This window comes from Protopterus annectens, chromosome 11.part0, assembly GCF_019279795.1.
Source record: "Protopterus annectens isolate FY-2018-M chromosome 11.part0, PAN1.0, whole genome shotgun sequence".
NCBI lineage: Eukaryota > Metazoa > Chordata > Ceratodontiformes > Protopteridae > Protopterus > Protopterus annectens.
This window is the reverse complement of record NC_056745.1, coordinates 610,790,406-610,818,189: the sequence shown is the minus strand read 5'-3', so window position 1 is coordinate 610,818,189 and position 27,784 is coordinate 610,790,406. Positions and strand designations below refer to the sequence as shown.

Here is a 27,784-nt window from a genome sequence, read left to right as displayed (position 1 = left end):
ACATTCTGAAAAAACTTAAGGATAAAGATAGAGACAGACCACACAAGGCAAAGCCTTCTGACGACTCTACTGCTAAGCAGGTCATCATTTCTCCAGAATTCAGTGAGGCGCTTTCGCATCCCCTGTTGCCCGATATGATATCTACGCAGGCCTCTACCAAGACCCTTTTGCAGTCTGGTATGCCTCAGAAATCTTCTTCATCTTCCGAGACTTTGGTTGTCTCTGCCTCGGTTGGGTCCGGAGCCATGATGCAGGCACCAGCTTCAGAAGAGGCCTTTCACACTACCGATTCTAGACAAAAAACGACATCTTCTCACCCGACTACCGTCTCAGACCAATGGATACTCTTAGGCCTAGAAGCCAGGCCACTCCTAGAAAATCTTCCTCTAGCCACCATCTTACTCCTGCTCCACCACCCCAAGCCCAAATGCTTAAGATGGAGGAGAATCTTATCTCCTTTATCAGGAGCAGTCAGGCCACAACATCTAAAAGGAAAAGACACCCTTCTTCTAAAATAATAACAGAGCAGGATTCTGAGGACGATTATTCAGATTTTGAAGAGGAACAACAACCTCTGACTGCTTATGAGGATTCAGATGCAGAGGAATCCATTCTTTCTGCCTCCCCACCAGAAGACCTTTCCTTTGGGGACACCCTTCACACCCTCAGGGAACATTTCCACTGGGAATCTCAGGACTTCCTTCAGTCTAAGAAAAGGCTAAGAGAGTTTCTAGACCTGCCCCAGCACAGACCCCTGGCTATTCCCCCCTATCTTAGAAGTGGTGGATGATGTTTTCCATGAATCCAGCTTAGCCCATGATGCCCTCCCACCTGCTCCCCAGTAAACCTGACAGGTATTATCAGATTCTCAAAAATACCTGTACAAAAATCCTGCTGCAAACCCAGAGGTCATTAGACAGGGACCTAAAGGAGCTAAGGCTAATTCTGCAAAGAATCCTACTCCTTCTGATAAGGATGTCAGAGCTCTGGACAGATGGGGTAAAAAAGTTTACACTTCTGCAACCTTAGCTATCAGAGCACTCAACTGTCAGTTCCATATGTTAAAATATCAACAAACCACTTTGGAACTATTAAAGCAAAAGATTTCTACCTTTCCTGACTGTGCCACTTCTAAAGAGTTAGCATATTTACTGCACTCTACCTGTCAAGTTGCAAAACACTTTACACTGTGGATATGATGCACTAGAAGCCTCTAGCAGGGCAGCAGTGTCTAGATCTGTCATTAGGAGACATGCATGGTTGAAGGAACAACCTCTCCCTGATCATGTCAAGTCTAAATTAATTGATGCACCCTTGGATAAAGACCGCTTATTTGGAGAAAAAGCAGAAGAGGTGCTTAAAAAAAGACAAAGCAAAATCTATGCAAACAGTAAAAGATTTCTTTCAGGTTCAACCTCCTAGATTCAGCAGGAATTTTCCCTCTAAGCACTGGTCTTTTCCTGCACCTAGCAGACAGGGGGCAAGGTAAGCCCTGCAGGGACAGACCACCCAGGTCCCTATCCCAGGGACAGCAGAGAACCAAACAGTGGACCACGTACGCCCCAAAGGCAGGGAGTTTTAAGCCATCCCTCTATGGCAAAAACTCTCAATGACTCCCACTCGCCCCCTCTGCCATCCTTTCACTCACTAAAAGCTAGGAGGAAGGCAGTCCCTCTGCAAAGAAAATTGGCTGTCTGTAACAAAGAACCAGTGGGTCTTAAAGATAATTTTTCAGGGATACAAATTTACTTTCAACAAACTCCCAGTTCCCTGAAGGTACCCAGACTTACCTCCAAATCAGTGGGAAGAGGCATTAAAACAAGTCCAAACTCTCATACCCCAAGAGGCAGTAGAACCTGTTCCCGCAGATCAAACAGGCAAAGGCTTTTATTCCAGGCTGTTCCTTGTTCCCAGAAAGGAGGGCACTTGGCGCCCCATCCTGGATCTGTCCATTCTGAACACCTCCTTAGGTGCTAACTTGCAGCAGCTGCTGCCTATGCTGACAAAAAATGCTTGGTTAGTAACCCTAGACCTAAAAGATGCCTACCTCCACATCCCCATAAGGGGATCCTGCAGGAAATTCCTGCGTTTCAGAGCAGACTCACAACACTTTCAGTTCTCTGCGCTTCCCTTTGGCTTATCTACTGCTCCCAGGGTATTCACCAAATGTTTGGCCCTGGCCATAGCATTTTGCAAGCAGAGAAATATACAGATTTACCCTTATCTGGATGACTCCCCCATTCAGGCAGAGTGCAAAGAAAAGCTGCTCCAGGTCCTCCGCTTTGTCAAAACTCTCCTAACATCAACGAGAAGAAATAAAAGCAAACACCCTCCAGGAGGATCAATTTTCTTAGGGGCACTGCTGGACACAGCATCCCAAATGGCCTTCCTATCACCAGAAAAGCAGAGCCTCTCTCCTTTACCCAGCTGGCATCCAAAAGTCACCTCATGGTGAGGAAGTTCCTGCAAGCCTTGGGGTACATGGCGTCTTGCATCCTTTTAATTCCTCTGGCCAGGCATTATATGAGAAATCTTCAGTGGTATCTAAAGAACCCTTGGTGTTAACACTCACAGCCTCTAGAGACCTCTTTCCCTCTGATCCCCTGTATAAGGGCCGAGTTTCTTTGGTGGGCAGGGGTCTGTGCCAAGAACAGTGGTCTCCCCTTCATCCTCCTACCTACTGGGCAGACCATCACCACCAATGCCTCAGACATTGCTTGGGGCACTCACCTAGCAGGCAAGTGCACCCAAGGTCCTTGGGATGCCCAGCACCTTCCATTACATATCAACCAGAAGGAAATGATGGCAGTACAAAAGGCTCTGACTTCCTTCAAACCCAATCTCAAGGCTGGGATTCTCCTTATTAAAACAGATAAGACCACAGTAATGTGGTACATCAACAAACAGGGAGGGACCCAATATTACCCTCTGCGCAGGCTAGCCATGAACCTCTGGCTGACTGCCTCCTCCATGGGATTACACCTAACAGCCCAATACCTACTAGGGATCAACAACACTCTGGCAGACCACTTAAGCAGAAACTTACTGGACCTCCATGAATGGCAGCTCCACAAAAAGATCTTTTTTGCAAGTCATTCAGGAATGGGGAAGTCCGTAGGTGGATCTCTTTGCTTCGCCTCAACCACCAGCTAAAGAAATTCTGTACCAGGGAGTGTCACCACTTAGCATGGAAGGTAGATGCCTTGACCTTCCCCTGGAACTCCCTCTTAGTGTACGCATTCCCTCCTCTACCTCTTATTCCCAAGGTACTGATCAGGATAAGGGAGGAGAGACCAAAGGCCATTATCATTGCTCCAGATTGGCCCAGACAGCATTGGTACCCCTTGCTGCACAGCCTGACATCACAGCCTCCTAGGCAGCTTTCCCTAATCCCAGACCTCTTGACTCAAGTGGGGGGGATGCTGCACCCAGACATGCAGACTGTCAAACTATCAGCATGGCTAATACTCTAAAGGCAAGCAAGGGGCACCTGCTAAGCAAACAGGTCCTAGACATTATCACAGAGACCATAAGGCCCAGCACCAGAAAATCTTGCGCAGGGAAATGGAAAAGATTCTGCTCCTGGAGCCAGTCTAGAGAGGCCAGTTCCTCACAACCTTCTGTCTCTCTCATCCTGGACTATCTAGCGGAATGACTCAATAGTGGCCTCTCCTTCTCTTCTGTTAAAATCCACGCCTCAGCCATTTCAGCTCATTTTGATACAGACCAGCCCCTGTTCTCACATCTTTTGATTAAACAATTCCTCAGAGAGACTTCTAATATCAGACTTCCCAGAAGGCCACCCATGCCAGCCTGGGACCTGAGTTATGTTTTGGAAAAACTAACCTTACCACTCTTCAAACCTACTGCTTCAGCAGAACTGAAATACCTCTCCTGGAAGACTGCTTTCTTACTAGCTATCACCTCAGCCAGAAGGGTTTCAGAACTTCAGGCACTGATGGCCATTGAGCCTTTCATCATTTTCCATGCAAACAGGGTCTCCCTTAGGACTAACCCCTTCTTTATGCCCAGGGTGGTATCTAATGAGACTCTTAATAAGGCCATTCATCTGCCCACCTTCTTCCCTAACCCTCAAAACAAGGGGGAAGGAATTCTGCACTCACTAGACATGCACAGACAGCTTGGATACTATCTGGACCATACTAAACCCTTCAGGAAAATGGACCAACGTCTTGTCAGCTTTGCCCCATGGGCAGAGGGGAAGCCCATTTCCAAGCAAACCATTTCCAAATGGATATCACACTGCAGATTACATGGGAAACCACCCCCTAAATCGATTCGTACCCATTCCACTAGGGCAGCCTCCACTTCTACAGCATTCCTCAGAGGAGTTCCCACCAGGGACATCTTGGAAGCTGCCATTTGAACCTCAGTCCATACATTTACAAAGCATTACCACCTTCCTCTTTTCTCTAAGGCTAGGACAGGGTTTGCCTCTGCAGTTCTGCAGGGCTTGCTTACCCATGCCTAAGTCTCTAACTAATCCTTCCATCTCTCTCCTCAGCTTTGGGTATCCTCAGATGATGACAGCAACAGTGAAACACAAAGAACATAGTACAGTTGTGTACAGTTACCATAAATGTAGATGTTCGAGTGTATTCACTGTTGCAGTCCTGGTTTCCCTCCCCCCTTCCCCTTTATATCCTCTTTCCTTAGGGAGACATAAGCATCTTAGGGTGGTTTTTAACCACCAGGACCACTTTGCCATATTTTCTTGGGCTTCTGACTGGTTAGGGCAAGAAAAACTGATGTAATGCCGTCGGCTTACTAGCTTTATAGCACTGACGACCTGATGTCAGTCTACAAGCGACAGCAGCTGACACAGAAAAACATTGACTCTGGTATTCGAGCCAGCTGAGGGCTACCACAGCAGGGATAACCCACAGGTGATGACTACAACAGTGAATACACTCAAACATCTACATTTATGGTAAGTGTACACAACTGTACTTTCTGTGAATGTGTGACCACATTATTTAGGTATGTAGCAGTATATCGTAAGTGGGATTTCAGCATTTTATTCATCAGGTACTGAAAAGTAACTGGAGCTCTTTGAAGGCCAAATGGTTATAAATGCTGTTTTCTCTTTAGCATAGTGGTTACATGCTATCTACCAGTATCCCTTTGTTAAGTCTAATGTGGGTAAGTAATATGGCATTCCCTAAGTTCTCCGTTAACTTATTATTTCTGGACATGGGATCATGGGATGGCTACTAAAGTTTGAAATGCTGTTCAGCTTCCTAAAGTCATTACATTATCTAATTCTTCTGAAAACTATGAGGCTGATCCAGTCACTTCATGATTCTTCTCTTACGCCCAGTTTGAGTATTTTTAAACAGCTTTTATTATTAAATGCTTCTGTGACTCTGGTACTCTGTAAGGTCTTAGCCTCACCTTCAGTCCAGTTGTTGATTTTTAGTAATCTGTTTAAATTTAGTTTTTCTAGTCATTTTTGAGAACACTCCTTTATTTCTTAATGAAAATTCTCTCACTTCCCGCTTTTTGTACTTTTGGCAAGGATTCCATTGCCTGCACCCCTTATAGGGGCTCCTTAGTTTCTCTAAAGTGAACTTCAGCTTGTAAGCTCTCTGCTCTGTACTTCCTTCACTGGTTTCACTCCATTAAAATATTACACTTGCTCTGTGTTTCTTTTTCCTGACTGTTTAACGTTATGGTATACTGCATTTTTTTTCTTTCTGTCACCTAGAGTGGCCCTTGCCAGTTGACCAAATATTTGATTTCTGTGAAAGGTATTTTTTGATTGCCAATACTAGGTAAGGTAACAACTGGTACTAATTCTTCCCATCTGTATCAATAACTTTCCGTAGCATGCTTTTCAGTATTCTGTTAAACCTATCTAAAACACATCAGTTTGCAAACAGTACACAGATGTCTCCTCTGTTTGACGTTAAAGCACTAACATAAGTGAATGCACTACTATCCATAAAAAGAGTATCTTGGTCAATAAGGATCTCCTTAGGGATAACAGCTATGGAGAATAAAAGTACCAATTCCCTGGCAATAGCCTTAGCATAAGCTTTACATAATGGCAATATTTCAGTAAATTTGGTAGCATAGATCAATTTGACCAGTATGTATGGATGCCCATTGCTGGATTTATGAATTGCTCCACAATGTCCACAGTAGTATGTTCAAATGGTATTTCAGTGACAGATATTGGGATCAATGGACTTTCTGTCTAGGATGGGTTATTGGACTCCTCCAATTGCTCCATGATATCTGTGGCAATCTGCTCAAATGGTACTTCTATGATAGGCATCAGGATCAAGGGACTTTTATATTTAGGATGCTATATAGTGATATGGAATTCTGGGCAACAAGCCCTGAAGTTCTCTGTCTCTTCCATTATGCCTGGTCAGAAAACAATACATGACTATGGGCTGTCTTCTTTACTAGTGTTGTATAAGGGTTTGGCTCTAAAGTGATGCAGAATTCCTTTCCTTTCTTTATTTACTCTATATAAGCAGTCATCTTCAACTTAAAATAAGTGTAAAAAGTAATGTGACTATCCTGTTCACTATCTTGACCTAGAGCCTTAATTATGTTCTGTCTTGCTCTATTTAAAGTATGAAAATTAAACTGAGACTTTTTATAGCTTATGTGACTTATTTGTAAGTCCACTGACTCAGGATTTCTTTCTTCAGTAGCTGCCTCATAGTTGAAGGTGTAGCTTCTTTCCCTAAAAATGCTTGCACTTCATCTTCTTCTAAGTCTTCTTCTGCAAACAGAAATTCTAAACAAAAGTCATATTCTGCTCTGCTTTCTTGGCTATCAGCAGAGACCTCTTTGAGTACATCCATTTTTTTAGTTTCCTTTCCACCTACCTTGTTTTCATAGCTAGCCTTAGGCATAGGCCAACTAGGCAGCCGCCTAGGGTGCCGCTGTAGCAGGGGCACTTTTCCAGTATTTATTTGGTGTGGGTAAACCGGGATGGGGGCACCTGGGTCATGTGGGGGGCACCATGGAGCCCTTTTGCCTAGGGCACCAGCTGACCTAAGGCCACTGCTGCTTGTTTTGTGTGAATACTGCCCGTTCACTTTCTTTTCCTTCCTCAAATTGCTCTTTCACAGCAAGCGGTATCTTGTGGCATTGTCACTTATCCATTTTTATTCTGAACTACCTGGAATCAAACCGATTGTCCAGTAATCCAGAAAACACTGTTCAATTGCCTATATTCTATTTCAAAAAAAGAAACAGAATATTGGAGTTTATTAAATTGGCAAATGGTCACCTGATGTGACAATGATATCACAAAATGGGTGGAAAGTGGGTGGGAAGAGGGGGGTGATGGGTGGTATTGTGGGAGGGGTGAGGGGTGTGGCCTTGGTATGGTTTTGGCCACAACAGAAGGTGGCAAACCTAGTATCTTATGTTAAAATTTATCATCCGTTTTACTTCCTGTCTTACAGATAACTTCATGTAGAGAGTATTTGCTTTTCTTTCCATTCTATGCTTTACAATAGCAGAGCTAGGCTCAGAATTTTGAATTCTTGTATTTTGCTGTTTATTTTTATTTCTGTACTTGCTTTGCTCTGAGTCCTCACTCTAGATCTTCTCTTTTCTTATTTTTATCGATTACCATCAGTCTGGCACTTTGTGAAAGTATGCTTCTGAACTGAACTGACTTTATTTCAAAGTTTCCGATCAGTTCATTTTCAGTACCTATACTGGCATCTCTTAGATCTTTGTGTTTCTTTTTGTGTCATTGAAGCATGCTTCTGATGACAAATGCAGTCATTTTCACTGTCTAATCATAACCAAATCTAGCTCCTTTTATAGTTTCTATGCCAACTCCATTCTCTTGATTTTTTGTTTTGGATTTGTACATGAATGTCGCTGTCTTGCACCCCCCTCCCTAACATTTGTATACTAAAATTGTATATCAGCTTACTATATTATGCCTGCAGATTCTTCCTCCTCCCACATTTTCTACAGTCTTTTGTTAATACTACACCATGAGTTAAGTAAGGGTCACTGCCACAGGATGCAGCAGTTTTTTTATAACTGTCTGAATTTCTACATGTATTAAATTTACTCTTGTGTAGCACCATGAATGTATATTACCTCCACCTTTTGATTATTATTAATCTCGTGTTTACAAGGGAAATATTGCTAAAGAATATAGCAGAGCTTGAACCTCCCTTCCTTCTAAAATACAATACATTCTACTAGTTTTGTTGTGACAGAATGGCACAGGGCTGACTCAATTACCTTAGATGATGGCATAGCCCCAGTCATAGCATGCATTTTAGTTTTCATAGTAGCATTCTTATTAATAGAACAGGATTTGGTAATGTAAGCCTTCCTTCATATTTGTAATGAATTAACTCATCACTAGCTGCTTTTTTGTTTTACCAGAAAAGAAACATTTATTACTACAGTTTCAGTCTTAATAGCAGTTAATCCATTTGAAACATTTTGTGAAGGTTCCTATCAAGAATTCTGTTAATGTTACTAGCTTGTCAGATTTTATGGGATCACTTTGCAAAACCCATTTTCTTAAAATACTAGGCAAAGCTCTTTTAAACATAGTTACTGCTCAACTTTCTAACATTTTTGAGTTTGTTAATATCATGCATCTATGCACCTACAGGTTTATCTTCTGTAAAAGCCTAGTTGTGAAATATTGCGTGTACCAGCACTAATTACAAGATGTCCTTCATGGATGCATCTGCAGTCATAACAACTGGGTTGTCCTGTCATCAGGCAGCCCTTCAGTCGGCCGGATTCCAAAGTCCGGGTCGGGCTTCGGCTGATGTCGCACTTCACCCGACGTCATCTCTGTTGGTCTTCGGGTATAAAAGCATCAGCCGACGCCATTTTCTTCAGTCTTTCTTGCCGCGTGGCGCCCGAAGCAGAAGCTGTTCGCAAGTGCTGGTCGGTCGGATCCAGAGATTACTTCTACCGAATACTACTTCGAAGACTTCTAAAGCTAAGTATCCCGTTGGGGACTCTTTCTTGCCTCAGCCGATGTCAGAAAAAGTTAATAATTGTTTAACCTGTGGGAAACAAATACCTCATAAAGATTTCCACTCTTATTGTCTGCCTTGTTTAGGCCCAGCCCACGACGTAGCAGCCTGTTCGGCCTGTGCTTCTTTCAACCGACGAACGCTTAGGCGTCAGTCGGAGTTTGCAGAACAGTTTTTCGGTTCTGATTTTGCGTACATTATGCCGTCGGATCCTCCGACTACCCAATCTGCCAAAAAACGCAAAGATAAAGACCGACACTCGCGGTCCGCGGTTTCCGCCGAAACCATGGTTAAGCAAACCCCGAGTGTCTCGGTTTCGGCCGAAACCGAGAAAACTGATCAAAGTACAGCTGTACCTATCTCTACAACTGAAGCCCCTGCTACCACTCTTGAATCGGCCTCAGAAATTTTATCCACTACGGTGGTTGCCACTGACTTATCAGACACCATTCCCTTGGATGTCTCTACCCCAGCACGTGGTGCTGCTAGGCCTCCAGCAGCCATGTCCATTAAGGCCTTCGCCAGGGCTAAAGCAGCCAAGACTACTAAAACAGTGCCTGTTAAACCCCCCACAACCAGGCCCTCTTCTAGTTCTCAAATGCTTACTTTGGCAGAAGATTTAATTTCATTAATTAGAGGATCTCAATCTCACCCAGGCAGGGCCTCTCAGCCCCCAGAGAAGAGACCTAGGGCAGAGCCCCCTGAACCAGTGTCCTCTGATGATTCTGCTGATGAATCAGACATCACTGACCAGCCAGAGGCTCCTTTCTCCAATTTTGAAGATTCTGATGCTGAAGAATCCATTCCAGCTGCTTCCCCACCAGAAGAATTCTCCTTTGGGGAAACCTTACATGCCATGCGAGAGCAGTTCCAATGGCAGCAACAGGATTTTTCTGACTCCAGAAAAAGACTTAGAACCTTTCTGCACCTCCCACAGCACAGGCCCTTAGCTATACCTCCTGTTCTCTGTGGTGGATGATGCTTTCAATGATGTCTGCTCCTCCAGATTCTTTACCCCAGCCCCTGCCAAACCAGACAGATTTTACAGGGTGCCAGATAGTCATGACCACCTTTACAAGGCCCCACTTGCAGACCCGAAACTATATCCCAGGGTCCCAAGGCAGTAGCCGACCATAGCTAAAACCCTATTCCTTCTGAAAGGGAAGCAAGGTCATTAGACAGATGGGGTAAAAGGTCTACACTTCAGCTACTCTCTCAGCTAGAGCTTTAAACTGTCAGTTTCACATGATACAATACCAAGAGTTTATGCTTGATCAGTTAACTAAAAAACTAACCAATGATGAATCTCTTGATAAGAAATATGTATTAGAAATGGTAAATAACATACAACAGGTTAGCAACCATTCCTTAAAATGTGGCTATGATGCACTGGAGGCTTCATTTAGATCAGCCATGACTGGCACAGTGATAAGAAGGCATGCATGGCTAAAGGAGCAAGCTTTACCGGATCATGTTAAAGCTAAGTTGCTAGATGCTCCTATGGATAAGACAAGTTTGTTTGGCACACCTGCCCAGCAGGTTATGAAGAAAATGGAAGAAAAGGCAAAATCTGTTCAAACAGTTAAAGATTTCTTGCAGGTTCAACCCCCAAGGTTTAGCAGGAACTGGCCTGCCAAAAATTGGTCCTTTCCTGACTCCACAAAATTTCAAAGGGGCAGGAATAGACGTTCCAGAGGCAGAAACCAATCCAGAGGAGGTGCCTACAGAGGACGACAGTGGCAAGGTAACAACAGAGGCACAGACACAACCACTGCCACTTCATCAGCACAACCACAGTGACTTAACCCTAAATCCGCCTACCAGGGAACAAATAGCAGCTCCTCTAGGCGGAAAGTTAACCTTATTTTCAAAGAACTGGCACTACATAACAAAAGACAAGTGGATTTTACAAACCATAGATCAAGGTTACCGGTTTCACTTCCACACTTTACCAGTCAAAAGAGGAATGCCAAATCTACCTCCAAATCAACAAACAGAGGCACTACAACAGATAATGGAGTTAGCAAGCATGAGAGCTGTGGAAAGAGTGCCAACAGCAGAGCAAGGAAAGGGTTCTACTCCAGACTATTCCTAGTTCCAAGAAAGGAAAAAGTTGAAGACCAATTCTCGACCTGTCCACCTTAAATACATACATCATTGTCCCAAAATTCAAAATGCTGACCCTACAGCAACTTCTTCCCATGCTGGGCAAGGAGTCTTGGCTGGTAACTCTAGATCTCAAGGAGGCATACCTGCACGTCCCCATTCGACCAATCTGCAGAAGATACCTCAGATTTCTTGCAGGATCAGAGCACTATCAATTCTCAGCATTGCCCTTTGGCTTATCTACTGCCCAGAGTATTCACAAAATGCCTGGCATCAGTAATCGCCCATTGCAGGCTACAGGGAATTCAAATTTACCCATACCTGGACGACTGCCTGCTACAAGGGGACAACAAAAGCAAGCTGACAACAGATTTACAAAGGGTCATTTACTTGCTACAAGCACTGGGATACACAGTCAATTTACAAAAGTCAAGGCTGATACCATCCCAAACAAGGACATTCTTGGGCTGAATTGGACACAGTAAAACAAATGGCATTCCTGACTACAGAAAAACAAAAGAACTCCCTCTTTACTTCTTGGCACTAACAAAACTGAACAAGTTAACAGCAAGAAAAGTACTGCAGGCCTTGGGCTTCATGGCATCATGCATAATCTTGGTCCCATTTGCCAGACTACATATGAGAAAACTACAGTGGTACCTAAAGAATTTATGGTCCCAACACAGACACAGCCTAGAAACAGAAATCCCACTGATTCCATGCTTAAAACAGGAGTTCCTATGGTGGGCTCAGGCATGCCAGTCAAACCCAGGCCTACCCTTTCGCAGATGTCAAGCAAGCCAGACCATCACAACAGACGCTTCAGACCTAGGATGGGGGGCCCACATGTTGGACAAAAGCGTGCAAGGATTGTGGACACAGGATCAACTTCACCTGCACATCAACCTAAAAGAAATGCTGGCAGTAAAACTGGCAATCCAAAAGTTCAAACCATTTCTCAAAGAGGGCCAGTTGATGATAAGGACAGACAACACCACAGTCATGTGGTACATCAACAAACAGGGAGGCACTCATTCATACCCCCTATGCAGAATGACTTTGGAGCTGTGGACCCTGGCACTCAGCTACAACATCCAGTTACAGGAAAAATTTGTACCGGGAAAAGAAAATACTCTAGCAGACATATTAAGCAGAACCACATCGGATGCCCACGAATGGAAGCTACACCCGGACATCTTCAAGACCATCTCAAAGAAATGGGGAATGCCTCAGATAGATCTATTCGCATCACCACACAATCACCAGCTCAAAAAATTCTGCACAAGGACATTCCACCCACTAGCATGGAAAGTGGACTCGCTCTCCTTCAGCTGGAAAGGCCTAACAGCATATGCATTCCCACCTCTTCCCTTGATACACAAAGTACTACTAAAAATCAAGGAAGAACGACCAAGGATAATCCTGATAGCTCCAAACTGGCCAAGACAACACTGGTACCCACTGCTGAGGAGCATGTCTCGAACAATATGTGGCCAATACCCTGATGCCTTTGATGTTAACCCAGAACAACTACAGCATCATACATCCAAACCTAAAACGTTGCAACTGACTGCATGGAACATCACATAGCAGTAGCTAATCCAGAACTTTCCCAAAGAGTTAAAGACATTATTCTTGAAGCACGCAGACCTTCAACAAGAAGGAACTATGCTGGAAAATGGAAAAGGTTTGTCATTTGGAGTATGGAAAGAGGAAAAGATGTGTCAAACATAGATATGCCTAACATTCTGGAGTATCTGGCGAACTTCTTCATTCAGGCCTGTCCTACTCCTCCATCAAGATACATGCATCAGCTATTTCAGCAGAATACAGCTTTGATCCACCTGTTTTTCGCACCCTTTGCTCAGGCAGTTCCTCAGAGGAATCAAGAATGTAAAACCTCCAAGGAAACCACCATTACCAGCTTGGGACTTAAACTTTGTGCTAGAAAAGTTGACACTATCACCCTTTGAACCAGCAGCAACAGCAGACCTACAACACCTGTCATGGAAAACTGCTTTCCTACTGGCAATTACTTCAGCAAGGAGGGTTTCAGAACTACAGGCCTTAATGGCAGTGCAACCCTTCCTAATCTTCCACCAAGATAGAGTGTCCATGAGGACTAATCCTACATTTATGCCTAAGGTGGTATCCAGAGTGTCTTTAAACCAGGCAATCCACCTACCTACCTTCTTTCCCAACCCACAAAACAGAGGGAAAGAATAATGCATACCTTGGATGTACATAGACAGCTACGCTACTACTTGGACAGAACAAAAATAGCAGAAAGACTGACCAACTTTTGTAGCCTATGCAACAGGAAGGGAAGGAAAAGCTATTTCCAAACAGACAATCTCCAAATGGATAGGAAATTGCATACGATTCTGTTACTCCTTCCATGGAAAACCAATTCCACAGAACATAAGACCTCATTCTACAAGGGCAACAGCCACTACCACAGCCTTCTTACGAGGAGTGGCAACCAAAGACATTATTGAGGCGGCTACTTGGACCTCCGTGCATACATTTGCCAAGCATTATAATTTGCCTCTATATTCCAGATCCCGAGCAGGGTTTGCCACTGCTGTACTGCAAGGGATCCTAAACACACCATAATCTACTTTTATCCTCCTCCCCTAGTTGGCTATGGTATTCTACCCAGTTGTTATGACTGCAGATGCATCCATGAAGGACATAGTACAGTTTTGTACCTACCATAAATGTAGATGTCCGAACTGGATAGCATCTGCAGTCAGGATTACCCTCCCTCCTTCCCCTTTGTGGTACTCCTAGGGTGTTTACCCTCCTAATAGCTAGCTGGGGGGGGGGGGGGGGGAGTCTTATGGTGTATTTGTTTGTATATATGTACATACATGCTTATTTTTGTGTTTACCTCTATCTTTCTGGAAACATTGGCATCTATCCAAATTTTAGCCTTCAAGAGGGCTACTGGCATCTGGGGCAAGAAACACTGAAGAAAATGGCGTCGGCTGATGCTTTTATACCCGAAGACCAACAGAGATGACGTCGGGTGAAGTGCGACATCAGCCGAAGCCAGACCCGGACTTTGGAATCCGGCCGACTGAAGGGCTGCCTGACGACAGGACAACCCAGTTGTTATGACTGCAGATGCTATCCAGTTCGGACATCTACATTTATGGTAGGTACAAAACTGTACTTTCTTGCCATACTTCATGCAGTCAGTCTTGTCTATATCTATGTGTGTTTTCCTTGCCTCTCCTGACAGCCAGGATGACAGGATTCTTGCCCACTGTTCTTGGATCCAGTTCTCTATGATGGCATAGTGCTCAGATATCATTAAACAAGATTTGTGTTATCCACCCTGGCTAATTTCTTCTGAGGCAGCAGAGTCCTGGTGTTAGCAGCCATGTTTGAGCAGTTTCTGGTCAGTTCCACCTACAACTCCACTATATTCCTCAGTCGTTCCTCTGTGGTTGAGGACAGCAGTCAATCACATCAGCAGCACAACATACATATACAGACACACACACACACATATAGATGGTAAACTAAAAGTGTGGTGGAGGACTCTTGAGTTTGAACATGCAAATGCAATAACTTTGGAGTAAGTAAACAAGCAAAGTGAGAGAACAAGGGCAGAAGCTAATCCCATAGCATAGACGAAGAACATAGCTGATGTATTAATTTTATATGAACTGCAAAGTTTTTCATTTAGGTGACACTGAAAATGACAGTTGTTTCAGGAGAGAACCCTCACATTTTCAGAGAGAAATATGCCCTCTGCACCACCTTATTTTAGTTATGGAATCATGACACCTCACTGAATCAAAATTTAGTAAATTACACTGCACCAAGTTAAACAGATTGAATCAGTATGTTGCCAAATTAGAAGAAATCCCATATATACAGTATATGATATACCCTATAGTTAATGTTGCAGGTGGTGAAGCTCTACTGCACCCCCCCCCCATGCACAAGCACTTTTCCATGATCTCGCTGTAACTGTGACATATTCTCCTAACCTCCACCCACTTACACCTTCATTTACTCAAGTAGGAGTGCCCATACCAGCCAGGTTAATGTTATAAAAGTTCTTTATATGCATTTCCAAGTGGACAACCACCAAACTGAAGAAGGCGTAATTAAGGCTGGGGCTCTTGATATAACTGCTTTTCTCCACTATAAGAAAAGCAATCCATAATCACTTTCCCCAAATGTATTTCAACATCATAATGCAACAAAGGTGGGCCTGACCAACAGTCTCCCATGCATGCTTCATCTCCACTGTGTGTAGTACCTAATTTCAGATAGAAAATCCCCTAAAGGCAAACCACATTGTTCCAGCAGGCCTCAAAAGAGAGTCATTCCCAGTATCGAGAAGTTACTCCTTGCTTGCCATAGCCACATTTTTTTCTGTACTTCCAAGCCTTAAATCAGTGCTGCTGTCCAATGGGAAGATATAAAAAAAAAAAAAACTTTCAAATTACCTAGAGCATTGCAGAATTCATATCATGGTAAAATATAATAAATTTACACTCTGTGTGATACTGATGGTATGGCATTTCCTCTGCAGGCCCAAAGCCACTGTTGTATTTAACCAGGTCAGTCTCGCATTCTCATCCCCCACAGTAATAGAGATCACATTGATATCAGTCATTGTACATGGAGAGCTTTCTAGAATAGGATTCTTACAAGCAAAACAGAGCTAGTCAGAGAATAAATGCCTGGTTCCCGAGCAGAGGCATATATATTGCACCAGTATTTCCCTGACTTCAGTTATCTTAGGTAATAACTAAGCCAGAAATGCTTGAAAGATGCATATTTTTTAGGGACAGAGTATCATCTTGACAGAAATTATCTTCTGCTCCAGAGTAATACGCAGCTCAGTCAGACTATATTCCATGGCCTCAGTAGGCTTGTGAATTAAGCAAATGTTCATTTCCTTTCCACCCCATATGATGGGATAGTCATATTCCAAGGTAATGGAACTTTTACTTGTCCCATTTAAAGTGATACCTATTCTTAAAACATAAAACAGAAACACACTAATGAGTTAGGGCACCAGACTTTTTCATGAGTTATTCTATGCTCTAATCATTGTGTTTCCATGTCTGTGAATTCCACCCAGTGGCAAGAGGCCAAAGTAAAACAGCATTCTAGTTCACTTCAGTGATTATAAAATAGTTTAATGTAGCAGCCAGCATGCCAAGAGTAATTTTGAGACTATACAAACACGTTCACCAGTACACCTTTTTATGTATGATATCTGTCATCACTTCTATGAAACAAACTTGCTATTACATAATAATTAAACAACAGAAGTATACAAAATACGTTCTGTAGCTTACAATGTAAGAAACAAAGGGAGCATTCTGAAAGGCTCACTACAATGCAGTGGACACATCAGTGACTGCTCTCATGTTATAGTTTTCAGCAGGTGGTTGCCAAAGTACAGAGAACATTCTTGCTGCAGAACAGCAATCTGGGGGAACAGCTAGTGGTAATACCCATATGTTCTCCCCAAGAATGGGAAGGGGCTACAGATATCACTCTGATGAATTTTTATTTTACTTGGAGGAGAACATATATGCCATCAGCATGCACCCATTCATAGTTAAGTACTAGGCTGTTTGCCCTCGTAGGCCATTTTAAGCCAAGCCAATTTCCCTTTCAAAGGTAAGAATCAAACCCTATACCTTGAGTCTGTGAGGTAAACACCTTAACCCTTGTACTAACCTTGAGTCTTTTTGCTACGTTAACCGTGGCCACAGGTAAGCATAGCAGACCTGTGGGCGGGGGGGTCGCCTGTGTGTATGCATGCTGACATGTGTGTGTGTGTGCATGTAGGGGCATGCATACAGCTAAAAACTGTGTGTGTGTGTGTGTGTGTGTGTGTGTGTGTGTGTGTGTGTGTGTGTGTATATATATATATATATATATATATATATATATATATATAAAATCTTGGTGACCACACTACAGTAGTGAAAAGAAGTCAACTTCGTGGGTGAGAGTGCGCGCATGTGAAAGTGATTTTGTGCAGGGAGTTACGTAAATAAGAGGTGCCAGGAGTGTGAACATATTAGTAGGTGCATGTTTGTGGAGACACAGATATGTGGGTGTGTTAGGAAGGCATGTCTGAAAGTGTGTGTGTGTGCCTGCTGGGGACTGCATATGCTACCGCAATGCATAGGCTGGAAGAAAGACTACAAACCTGATGCAGGCTTTGATTAAAAACATAGTAATAGTCACTAATGAAGGTCTCCTGTGTGAGGCTTCGCTTTGTCTCTGAATCAGAGATTCTGACCATCTTCCTAATTGACCAACATGTGTTAGCAAATATAAAATGTTTTACTTTTAGTACTATTTTAACATATGCAGCTGATATAAAGTTCTGCTTTAATCAGTGACAGAGATAAAAACATTGTTAAACTAACATCTCAGAAACAAGTCATTTTCTATAGTTCTGTCTTTTCTAAATATCATTGTACAGAGATTTGACTAATCTGTTAAGTCCATCCTTTCAATAAGCACAAATAGAAATTAAAATGCATACACTAATCTGTTACTAAAACTCAAGATGCAGTTGCAGACCAGAATGTTGGAGTTCAGTCATAATCTAAAACTTGAACTTTGAAAAGGAATTTACTTGAAATATGGTTGACTAAATTTAATGTCACTGGGAGTGTTATAGTACAGTATTAAGATTCATTTCTTCCATTAATCACTGCTGTCTAACACCATATATTCCTATGTATTGCAGGTGTATTAATTTGCAAATGTGCTAAATTGCTTTTACAGGAACTTTTTTTTATCTGCTCTGCATGCATTCTCTGCACTGCATTAATCTTCCCCAGAGAGATTTCTTTCAACCCATAAAGGGACACTTTATCACAGGAAATAAAGGTTGTCTGAAGAATGGAAAATATCTTTTTTCTGCAGGCAGCCTGTCTGCCATAAATGTCTGCACGCCTCTACTTTCTACTGTGATCTCACTTGAAATAGTTTCCTCACATTGGATGTTCAGTACTGCCATCTTGTGGTAAATATTTTTGTTGCATACTCTATTACATCTGCACTATTTTCCAGAAGTGCACTATGAACTCTTGTCTGTATGACCACAGTGCTGCCACTGGTACTTCTGATGACTTGATGTTCCATGTCCATAAACTAAGACATTCTGTTACATGCTCATTTTGAAGCAGTACTCAGTAGATGGATGTGGCACGGTTTAGTTGAATGATTGTTTTCTTTTTTTTTTTTAATGCACAACCTTTCTAAAGAATTGCTAAAGTCCTAGAAGAAAGCATATCAGTCATAGAAGAAGGGCTTTGATTAAACAGTTTGCATACATGATGTGCTTAAATGCAACATTTTGAACTATATAAAATATTAAGCTTTCTAATCCATTTTCTGCTATTAAGAGGAACATTGGGGAATGTGATTTGGTTCTGGCATGGTAGCTCAAATGATAATTCACTGAATCATCAAACTGCAGTAACAATATAATCCAATATAAAATGTGTGTACCAACACCCACCAAGTGTCATTGCCAAAATTTTAAGTCAGCGCTGCTTCTGACAAAAGGGGTTGCAGTACCTGACATGCTTTGCAGAGATGTGTTCACAGCTGTCAGATTGTTCATTCAGTAGACTGCATATAATCAGTGCCATATTCTGTCCTGTTTTTATTGTAGAGTTTATTTTATAAGGACAGCAAACACAAATGTAAGGCCCTGTATGGGTTAGGAGTAAGCAGGTTTATATTACCTTGGGAAGAATCTGACATTTATATGCAGCATTTGTTGAAAGAACTGGCACATATTATCATCATGTTTCCTAACAGAAAGATAAGGTTCATGCAGAAAAATGTTCTTAAAGGAAAAGTGTAATTTTACCTGTGTATTCACTGGTAGTAGCATTTCAGAAATGTGTGTGTGTGTGTGTGTGTGTGTGTGTGTGTGTGTGTGTGTGTGTGTGTGTGTGTGTGTGTGTGTGTGTGTGTGTGTGTTGTTGTATATAAAAATAGTCAAATGATTAACCATGAAGATTGCCATTTTGTGGTGGCTGTGCGACTATTGAGTTGGTATCCATCTATCTACATTTATATCTATATCTATGTATACATATATATATATATATATATATATATATATATATATATATATGTGTGTGTATATATGGATTTACTTCAGAAGCTCGAAGTACTGAAATCTCGAATTTCAGTATCTCGAGCCTCAAGAAGCCGAGTCCACATAACAACGAAAACTAAAAACCGCGAAATTCAAAACTTCGAATACCGGGGGTTTTAACTTTCATGGTACTACTACACACACACACACACACACACACACACATGCACACACACATACCATTCTCCACACAAGCACACACAATCTGTCTATTACATGAAAGCAGGGGGCTCCTGCCACACCCCCCCATACTTAAATATTCTCACTCCGAGGTCGCACTACATACAAATACACACAAAACACCACCACACAAGCTACATTCTCTTCCCACACACACATCACAGCAACAAAACACACTGGCACATACCACAGTCCCTACCCAAACCCCTTAACACACACACACACACACACACACACACACACACACACACACACACACACACACTTACCTGAATACATGACCACAGCGGAAGTTCAGAAGCATGGAATTCAAAACCTCCAGTATTCGAGGTTTTGAATTTTGCGCTTCTGAACTTTCGCTGTTCTGTGTATTCGGCTTCTTGGGCTTGAGATACTGAAATTCGAGATTTCAGTATTTCGAGCTTCTGAAGGCAACCCGTATATATATATATATATATATATATATATATATATATATATATATATATATATATATATATATATATAAAAGCAAGAGGGTTTAGGTGCAAATCCCTCGCAATGTACAATTACTTTTCTTGAGTTTCTTTGTGTGCATGATTGTGTGTGAATGTTTTGAGAATTGTTATTTTGTAACTAAGCCCATTTTTGTCTTTTGATGCATTCGCCAGCCATTTAATAGTCAATGGTTTGTGGTCCATTATTTGATGTCTGACATTGTGACTGTTCAATCATTCCAAACATAATTATGTATAAATTAAATCAAATATTTGTGTCGCATGTTTATGTGTGTGTGTGTGTGTGTGTGTGTGTGTGTGTGTGTGTGTGTGTGTGTGTGTGTGTGTGGTAGATGTCAAAGTGGGGAAAGTTAAAGTACAATCTAAATTTGTCCCAATACTGTATCACTTTCCCATTAAAGATTCATTTTAAAGACATTTGTAATTTCAATTGCAGATAATGTGTATACTTAAATCTATCAGTGACTCAGCTATAATCCCAAACTCAAGGTGGTTGAGAGTTTTAGAAAGTTATGAGATGTTTTTTCATATATCCTTAATGAAGTGGGAAGGCATAGAATTTATATAAATCTGCCAACCATACAGAGTATCACTGTAACATTTCCAACGCAGTGGAATTTTGGAGTATGTCTAATTTTACTCATCTTGTATTTTGCTCTGTGGGTCTTTATTTTGCTAACATGTCTTGTTTTATTAACAGATCTTCGTATTAGAAGACAGCATTCCTCTGACAGTGTTTCCAGTATAAATAGCGCCACAAGCCACTCAAGTGTTGGTACTGGGAATGATGCTGATTCAAAAAAAAAGAAAAAGAAAAATTGGGTATGTATTATTAACTAAAAGAGGGTTGATTAAAAATTTTGTGGTAGAAGCTAAAAATGTACAAGAAGATTTTAAAACCAAATGAACTTTAAGATTGGCTTACTTCTTGTTGAACCGAGTTTGCTGAAGAATGTGAAACAAAAGATGGAATGAACAGAAAGAAAGAGTTCAAATGTCGCTGTGGTCTTTGTCACATGTAAGCAAATACGTAGTCATACTATCTGTTTTTTCTTTCCATTTTAGTATGTCTCTTAGCTCATACACAGCTACCGCTATGAAGTGGGCTATTCATTGCTAAGCCTGCTGTTGCATTCAAGTAGGCGTTAGCAATTCTCTGGGAAATAAAACACATTCCTGCCCATTTATAATGAATTTGCCTCTCTTCATAAGCTTCTAGCATCTTCTCTCACAGGTCTTCTCATTTTGCATCCCTTCTAACTGATGGTTATAAAGTACTGATGTCTGCCTATCTCATGTTTCTTTTCAAGTGTAAATGCCCATTCCACCGGCCCTGTCATTATTGTCTCACCAATTTCATGGCCATCCTGTAGACTGCTATATTAGTCTGTTTGCCTTTGTCCTGAGACAATGCCATCAAAGTTGGGTACAGGTCTCATAAGTGGTCCCTGCAGGGGTAAAATTACTTTCTAGTCAGTGAGCATTAGAACCTTAATAATATACCTTACCATCTTGTTCAGCTTGGTTTGGTCACTGCTTTTAATATAGTTTTCATACTGCTTAATTATCCATTTATTCATTTATATACACACACATTCATTCACTCAGATAAGAGTGCAGTGAGTGGTGATCCCCAAGTGTTTTCTTCTATTTCAACTTGAGACTTTCCTACCATCAAAACAATATTCCCCACATGTGGGTTCTTTCTCCAAAGTATTTTTTTTACTCCCTTGCAATCACCTCCTCTTTGTCATCTCTTTTTCCAGGTCAGTGTATTTTGTTGCTTAGCTCCTCCTAGAGACTGACATCCACATTTGAAGGTGCTTTGACATCTGTCATCATGTCCCTGAGCCACAGATGACCAGTATGACAATATACTCCTGATGACAAAGGCAAAGTGATCCCTGCGTGAATCAGGCTTATCTTGTTGTCCATGTTTCTAATATTAATTAGCATCACATTCACTACCTTTTCTGCTTTCTCGCCTGTATTAACACTTCCTTACCTCATCTATACCTTCCTCTCCATTACATGTAATAATATTTAACATAATCATTCAATAAGTCTTGGTTTGGTTTGAATGTCTACTATGTGGCCTTGGAACATGTGTTATGACAGTACTTGATATTTATTCAACTTTCCAAAAACTATGAACCTATGATCTGTTACAGGTCCCCATGGCTTCCACATCTCAGTCTTCTTTTAGTGATCCAGTTGAACTGCATCTCACCAACTGTTACCTCATTGGGCTTTTATCCACATCTTGCTAGCAGTATTAACTGCTCTCCTCTTCCTACAAGTCTTCCTGTTTCTGTACAACTATCTTTAGACCACCTTCCACCACCCTCTCATTCCACAGCCATTCTGACCACCTGTAAAGCATTATCCTCAAATAAGTAAATCATTTAAACCAGAAGTACAACTGGTAAGAAAAAAACAAGCTGTATTTAAAATTTTCACACACACCTTTCTGATTTCACTTAGTTTCAAGAAGGTTATACACACCCTGAAGGAAATAACTGCAGAAGTGGATAGCATCTATTCATAGCCCGTCTCTTTAGTGAAGGATATTGTTTTCATGGTCGCATAATGGAGAAAAAAAGGTTCCTCGTTTCTTCTTGCACAAGACAAAATGTCTTCCTAGTAAAGGAGTTGGAGATGGATAAAGGAAAGTGTGAAAGAAAATGAGAGACCCTCCATGATGCCCAATCGTTGAACCCCAATTCTTCATTATTAATTATTAGCTTATTACCATATACTTCTTTTGTTTACAATGTGTGGTTTTGATGGTGGTGAACCTTCATCTTTCAACAGATGAACCTTTAAGTTATTTAGCTTCCTTTTATCAAAAATGTTGTCTTCCTCACATTATCTGCCTTTTTTCCTAAAATATGATATCTTTTGTATTTTTTCTATATACCCTGTCAATGTAATCAAAGTTATATTTACATACAGTGATATTGTAATTCATTGTTGAATCTGCAGTTGATTTTTCCACTAGCATCCAACATAAGCCACATGATTAATCATTAAACAACATGGCAAATGGCATACACTAATAATATAATTTATACTTAGGATAATAAACAAGTATGGATGAAACAGCCCAAATCATTCATCAGAAAGACCAAGTATGGATGAAACAAAATCATTCATCAATTAAGAGCAAGCACGGATGAAACAGCATAAATCGTTCAGCAGAAAAAACAATATGCTGCCCTCTAGTGGCACCTACCAATATTGTTTTTTTTGTTTTGTTTTTTTTTAATAATAAAGTGCTGCAGATGAAGTACTACAAAATCCATAATGCAAAGCATATTGGAGCAAAATATATTTAATTTTGAAAGATGCAGTGCAGCATATTTAGTTCATATTCTTCTGCTGGCCTTTTAAGTTTAACAGTTCCCCTTTTAAGTGCATTCTCTGCAGAGTCCTTTGGAAGACTTAATGTTAATGTTGTTACTATCAGTTTCATCAGGAGGTTACATTTAACAGTTGCTCTTGCTGGTCAGCAGATTGTGATCTCAGCACCTTAAAAGGGCTACTATCATTTCTCTGTATTTTAGTAAATGGCACTTTGAGCAAATGCTTTCTATTTCTTTGCAGAATATTACTATACTCAAAGAGGAATCCATGCAATCTGGGTGCAGTCTGACTGATAAATCTAGAAATCAAACATACCAGTACATCCTGGCAGTTCTGTTGTATGCGTGATTTGTTGCCAGTTGGAAAGTTTTCATCACTCTTTTCCAGCAAATTCTAAACTAAGAGTAGACTGGGGCTTAGTATCTTAAACATCAGTAGTTCATTTGAGAAGTGTCTGTAGATATGGGTCAAAGTCTAATTTACATTTTTTTTACAGTTCTTTTACAACATAGTCCCATTTTTTATTTATTTTTTTATTTTATTATTATTATTGTTATTTTGTTTTGGGGATTTTATTTATTTATTTATTTATTTATTTTGCCATTAGACTATGGAAAACATGTGCAGATGGTTACTTACCTGAAAACTTATCCTTTTGCAAATTTCTTAAACTAAATAAAGTTCACCACACCAGCAAAACGACAACGGAACAACAGCACAAGTGAGCTGGTATCACCAAACGGATGTACAATAAATGAAAACCGAATGAAAAGTAACAAACTTCTTTAATGGACCATAAATTAATAAAATAACATTAAGCACTTTTATCCACTGATGTGGACTTCATCAGAATGCTTTTGAAGTCCACTGAAGTCCACATCAGTGGATGAAAGCGATTAATGTTATTTTATTATTTTATGGTCCATTAAAGAAGTTTGTTACTTTTCATTCGGTTTTCATTTGTTGTGCATCTGTTTGGTGATACCAGCTCACTTGTGCTGTTGTTCCATTGAAATTTCTTAAACTATTGGCAAATGAGTTATTGCCACTGACTTGTTACTGGCATTCTGTGTTTAACAAAGACAGATGTATATTTGCAGGTATCACTTTGGCAGTTTCCAATAACAGATCTACCATGCCAAGCAGATTCAGGACAGTTCAGACTGACATTGAAAAGTGCATTCAGTGAACTGTGATTGAAGGCTATTAATACTAAGATTGACACTGCATTCTTAAGTGAATGGATATTTTTAATGGTTTCTGGTAACTCTTTGTTGTTTGAAATCCATGCCCTGGTGAAGATGTTCTTCGTGTTTCACTGTTTCAGTCATTACATTTGGGTAATCCTGCTGGCAGGTTGCCCTCAGTCGGCCTGAATTCCAAAGTCCTAGGTCCTGTGTCGGTTGCTGTTGCCCCCTCCCTCACGTCAGGGGTATAAAAGATGTAGCCAACGCCATTTTCTTAAGTCTTTCTTGCCGCACGGTGCCCGAAGCAGAAGCAGTTCGCAAGTGCCGGTCGGCCAACTCCTGAGATTTTCGTGTTCGAGTTTCAGATCCGAAGTCTTCATTAAAAGCTAAGTACCCCATTGGGGAAACTTTTTTCTTGCTCCAGACCGATGTCAGAAAAAGTTAATAATTGTATTTCTTGTGGGAAGAAAATACCTCATAAGTACTTTCATTCTTACTGTATTCCTTGCCTAGGCCCTGACCACGACGTTTCAAATTGTTGGTTTTGTGCTAGATTTAACCAACGCACTATTAAGCGTCGGTACGATTTTGCACTAAGCTATTTTGGACGCAGATTTAATTATACAATGTCGTTGGATAGCCATCCGACTACCGGAGTTCACAAAAAGCACAAAGAAAAAGAAAAAGACAGGCAACCGAGGTCCAAAACCGATGATGAAGCTTCTCCTAAGCCAGTCGCCGGTTCGCCGGTTCTCAGTGAGGCGCTTTTGCAGCCCCTGATGCCCACTACTTTAGAGTCGCAGGCCGCTACCGACTCCCACGTGGAGTCAGTCAGGCCGCTGGAAACTCAAGGTATTGGAGCCTCGGAGACTATTCCCTCAGATGGGTCCGGAGCCGCTGAGCAGACATCGGTTTCTGAGGGTGTATTCAGACCTAAACAAAACTGACTTCAGCTTCAAAGGCAAAGATTAAAGCACCTTTAAAAGCAAAGAAGCAAGTTCTCCAGCCACATGGACAGGCCTCCATGCCCAAAAAACAGATGCTCAAAATGGCCGAAGACTTAATTACCTTGATCAGGGGTTCCTATCTCCCTCCTGATAAGAGGCCTAGGCAAGAGACAGACTATGAATCTTCAGATCAGGTTTCCATTTCCTCTGATTCCTCTTCTGATCAGCAATATTCTCTTCCCCCCATGAGGATTCTGATGCTGAAGAATCTATTCCTTCAGCTTCTCCTCCCGAGGACTATTCCTTTGGGGAAACCTTGCATACCATGAGGGAGCATTTCCACTAGGAGAGCCAAGATTTTTCAGAATCTAAGAAGAGGCTCAGGGATTTCCTTCTACTATCTCAACACAGGCCTCTAGCTATTCCACCTGTGTTAGACATTGTAGATGATGTGTTTTCAGAGTCTAGTCTGACCCCTGACTCCTTACCTCCAGCTCCTGTTAAACCTGACAGATACTACAGGGATCCCGACTCTCATAAATTCCTTTTCAAAAACCCTGCTGCAGACCTAGAAACTATTTCTCAGGTTCCCAAAGGGGTTAAGGCTTCCACTGCAAAAAACCCTACCCCTCTGACAGAGATTCTAGGGCACTGGATAGATGGGGAAAAAAGATTTACACATCTGCTACCTTGGCTATAAGGGCCTTAAACTGCCAGTTTCATATGCTCAAATATCAGCAATATGTCATGACACTGCTTAAACAGAAAATGTTGGTAAATTCTGAATGTGCAGATAAAGAAATGCAGGATTTATTGCATGCAGCTGAACAAGTTGGAAAGCATACTTTGCAATGTGGTTTTGATTCTCTGGAGGCCTCCTGCAGGGCCGCTGTTATGGGTTCTGTAATTAGGAGGCATGCTTGGTTAAAGGAACAAAATCTGCCTGATCATGTCAAAGCTAAATTATTAGATGCACCACTACAGCATGATACCTTGTTTGGTGTTAAGGCAGAAGAGGTGTTAAAGAAAATGGAGGGCAAAGCTACATCTATGCAAACGGTCAAAGATTTTTTACAAGTACAGCCACCTAGGTTTAGCAGACACTGGCCTACAAAGAATTGGTCCTTTCCAGTGTCAGACAGACCTCAAAGGGGAAGATCCAGATGCCCTAGAGGCAGATCCCAGCTGCAAGGTTCGTACAGGTCTAAACAATGGGGTGCTTCTACCTCCAAAAGTGGAGAAGACAAATCACAACCATACAGGAAACAGTCCCAATGACTTCCCCCTGCCTGCACCAAGCACTTATCTACTGGCAGCACCCTTAGGGGGAAAAATAGCACTTTTTCTCAAAACTGGCACATTATAACCCAGGACAAATGGGTTCTAGACACAGTGTCACAAGGCTACAAGTTTCACTTCCATACCCTGCCAAGGGCAAACGGTTGGCCAGACCTGCCAAAAAGTCAATGGGCAGAGGCTCAAACACAAGTCTTATCCCTCATGGTCATGGGGGCTATTCAACAAGTGCCACAGCAAGAGCAGGGACAAGGATTTTACTCAAGACTGTTCTTGGTACCCAGAAAGGACAAAGCATGTAGACCAATACTGGACCTATCTATTCTAAACACTTTCCTGGATATACCAAAATTCAAGATGTTGACCTTACAGCAGCTTCTGCCCATGCTGGGCAGAAAGGCTTGGCTCGTCACTTTAGACCTAAAAGAGGCATACCTGCATGTCCCAGTCAGACAATCATGCAGAAAATACCTCAGATTCAAAGCTGGTTCAAAGCATTACCAATTCTGTGCACTGCCCTTTGGCTTATCTACTGTGCCCAGGGTCTTCACAAAGTGCCTGGCATCAGTAATTGCTTTCTGCAGACAAAGAGGAATACAAATATATTCTTACTTGGATGACTGCCTCATTCAAGCAGAGAACAAGGACATTCTACTACAGCATCTGACGTTTTTGAAAAGACTTTTATTATGCCTAGGGTACACAGTCAACGAAAAGAAATCAAAACTAGTACCCTCTCAAGAGATAATATTCCTGGGTGCAAGCTTAACTACAACTGCCCAGATAGCTTATCTCACACCAGACAAACAAAGGCAACTGACTACCTATTTCAAGGAACTGGCAACAAAGGCCCAGTTAGTTATCTGCAAGAAAAATTCTGCAGGCTTTGAGCTTCATGGCATCCTGCATCCTACTAATTCCATATGCAAGACTGCATATGAGGAAACTTCAATGGTACCCCTAAAAAGTGTCTGGACACAACATTGCCACAGCCTGGAAACAATGATTACTCTCATTCCCT

The 27,784-nt window shown here is 41.5% G+C and overlaps 1 protein-coding gene across 5 annotated transcripts in view; it reads left to right on the top strand.

Moving 5' to 3' along the window:
* NAV3 (neuron navigator 3) overlaps positions 1-27,784 on the top strand; it is a 1,719,037-nt gene that overhangs the window by 1,568,397 nt on the left and 122,856 nt on the right. For all 5 annotated transcript variants that reach the window (XM_044088077.1, XM_044088075.1, XM_044088074.1 and 2 more), the window contains one exon: positions 20,668-20,789. In XM_044088077.1, the coding sequence (XP_043944012.1) occupies positions 20,668-20,789 (122 nt within the window). The remainder of the gene's footprint in view (positions 1-20,667; positions 20,790-27,784) is intronic.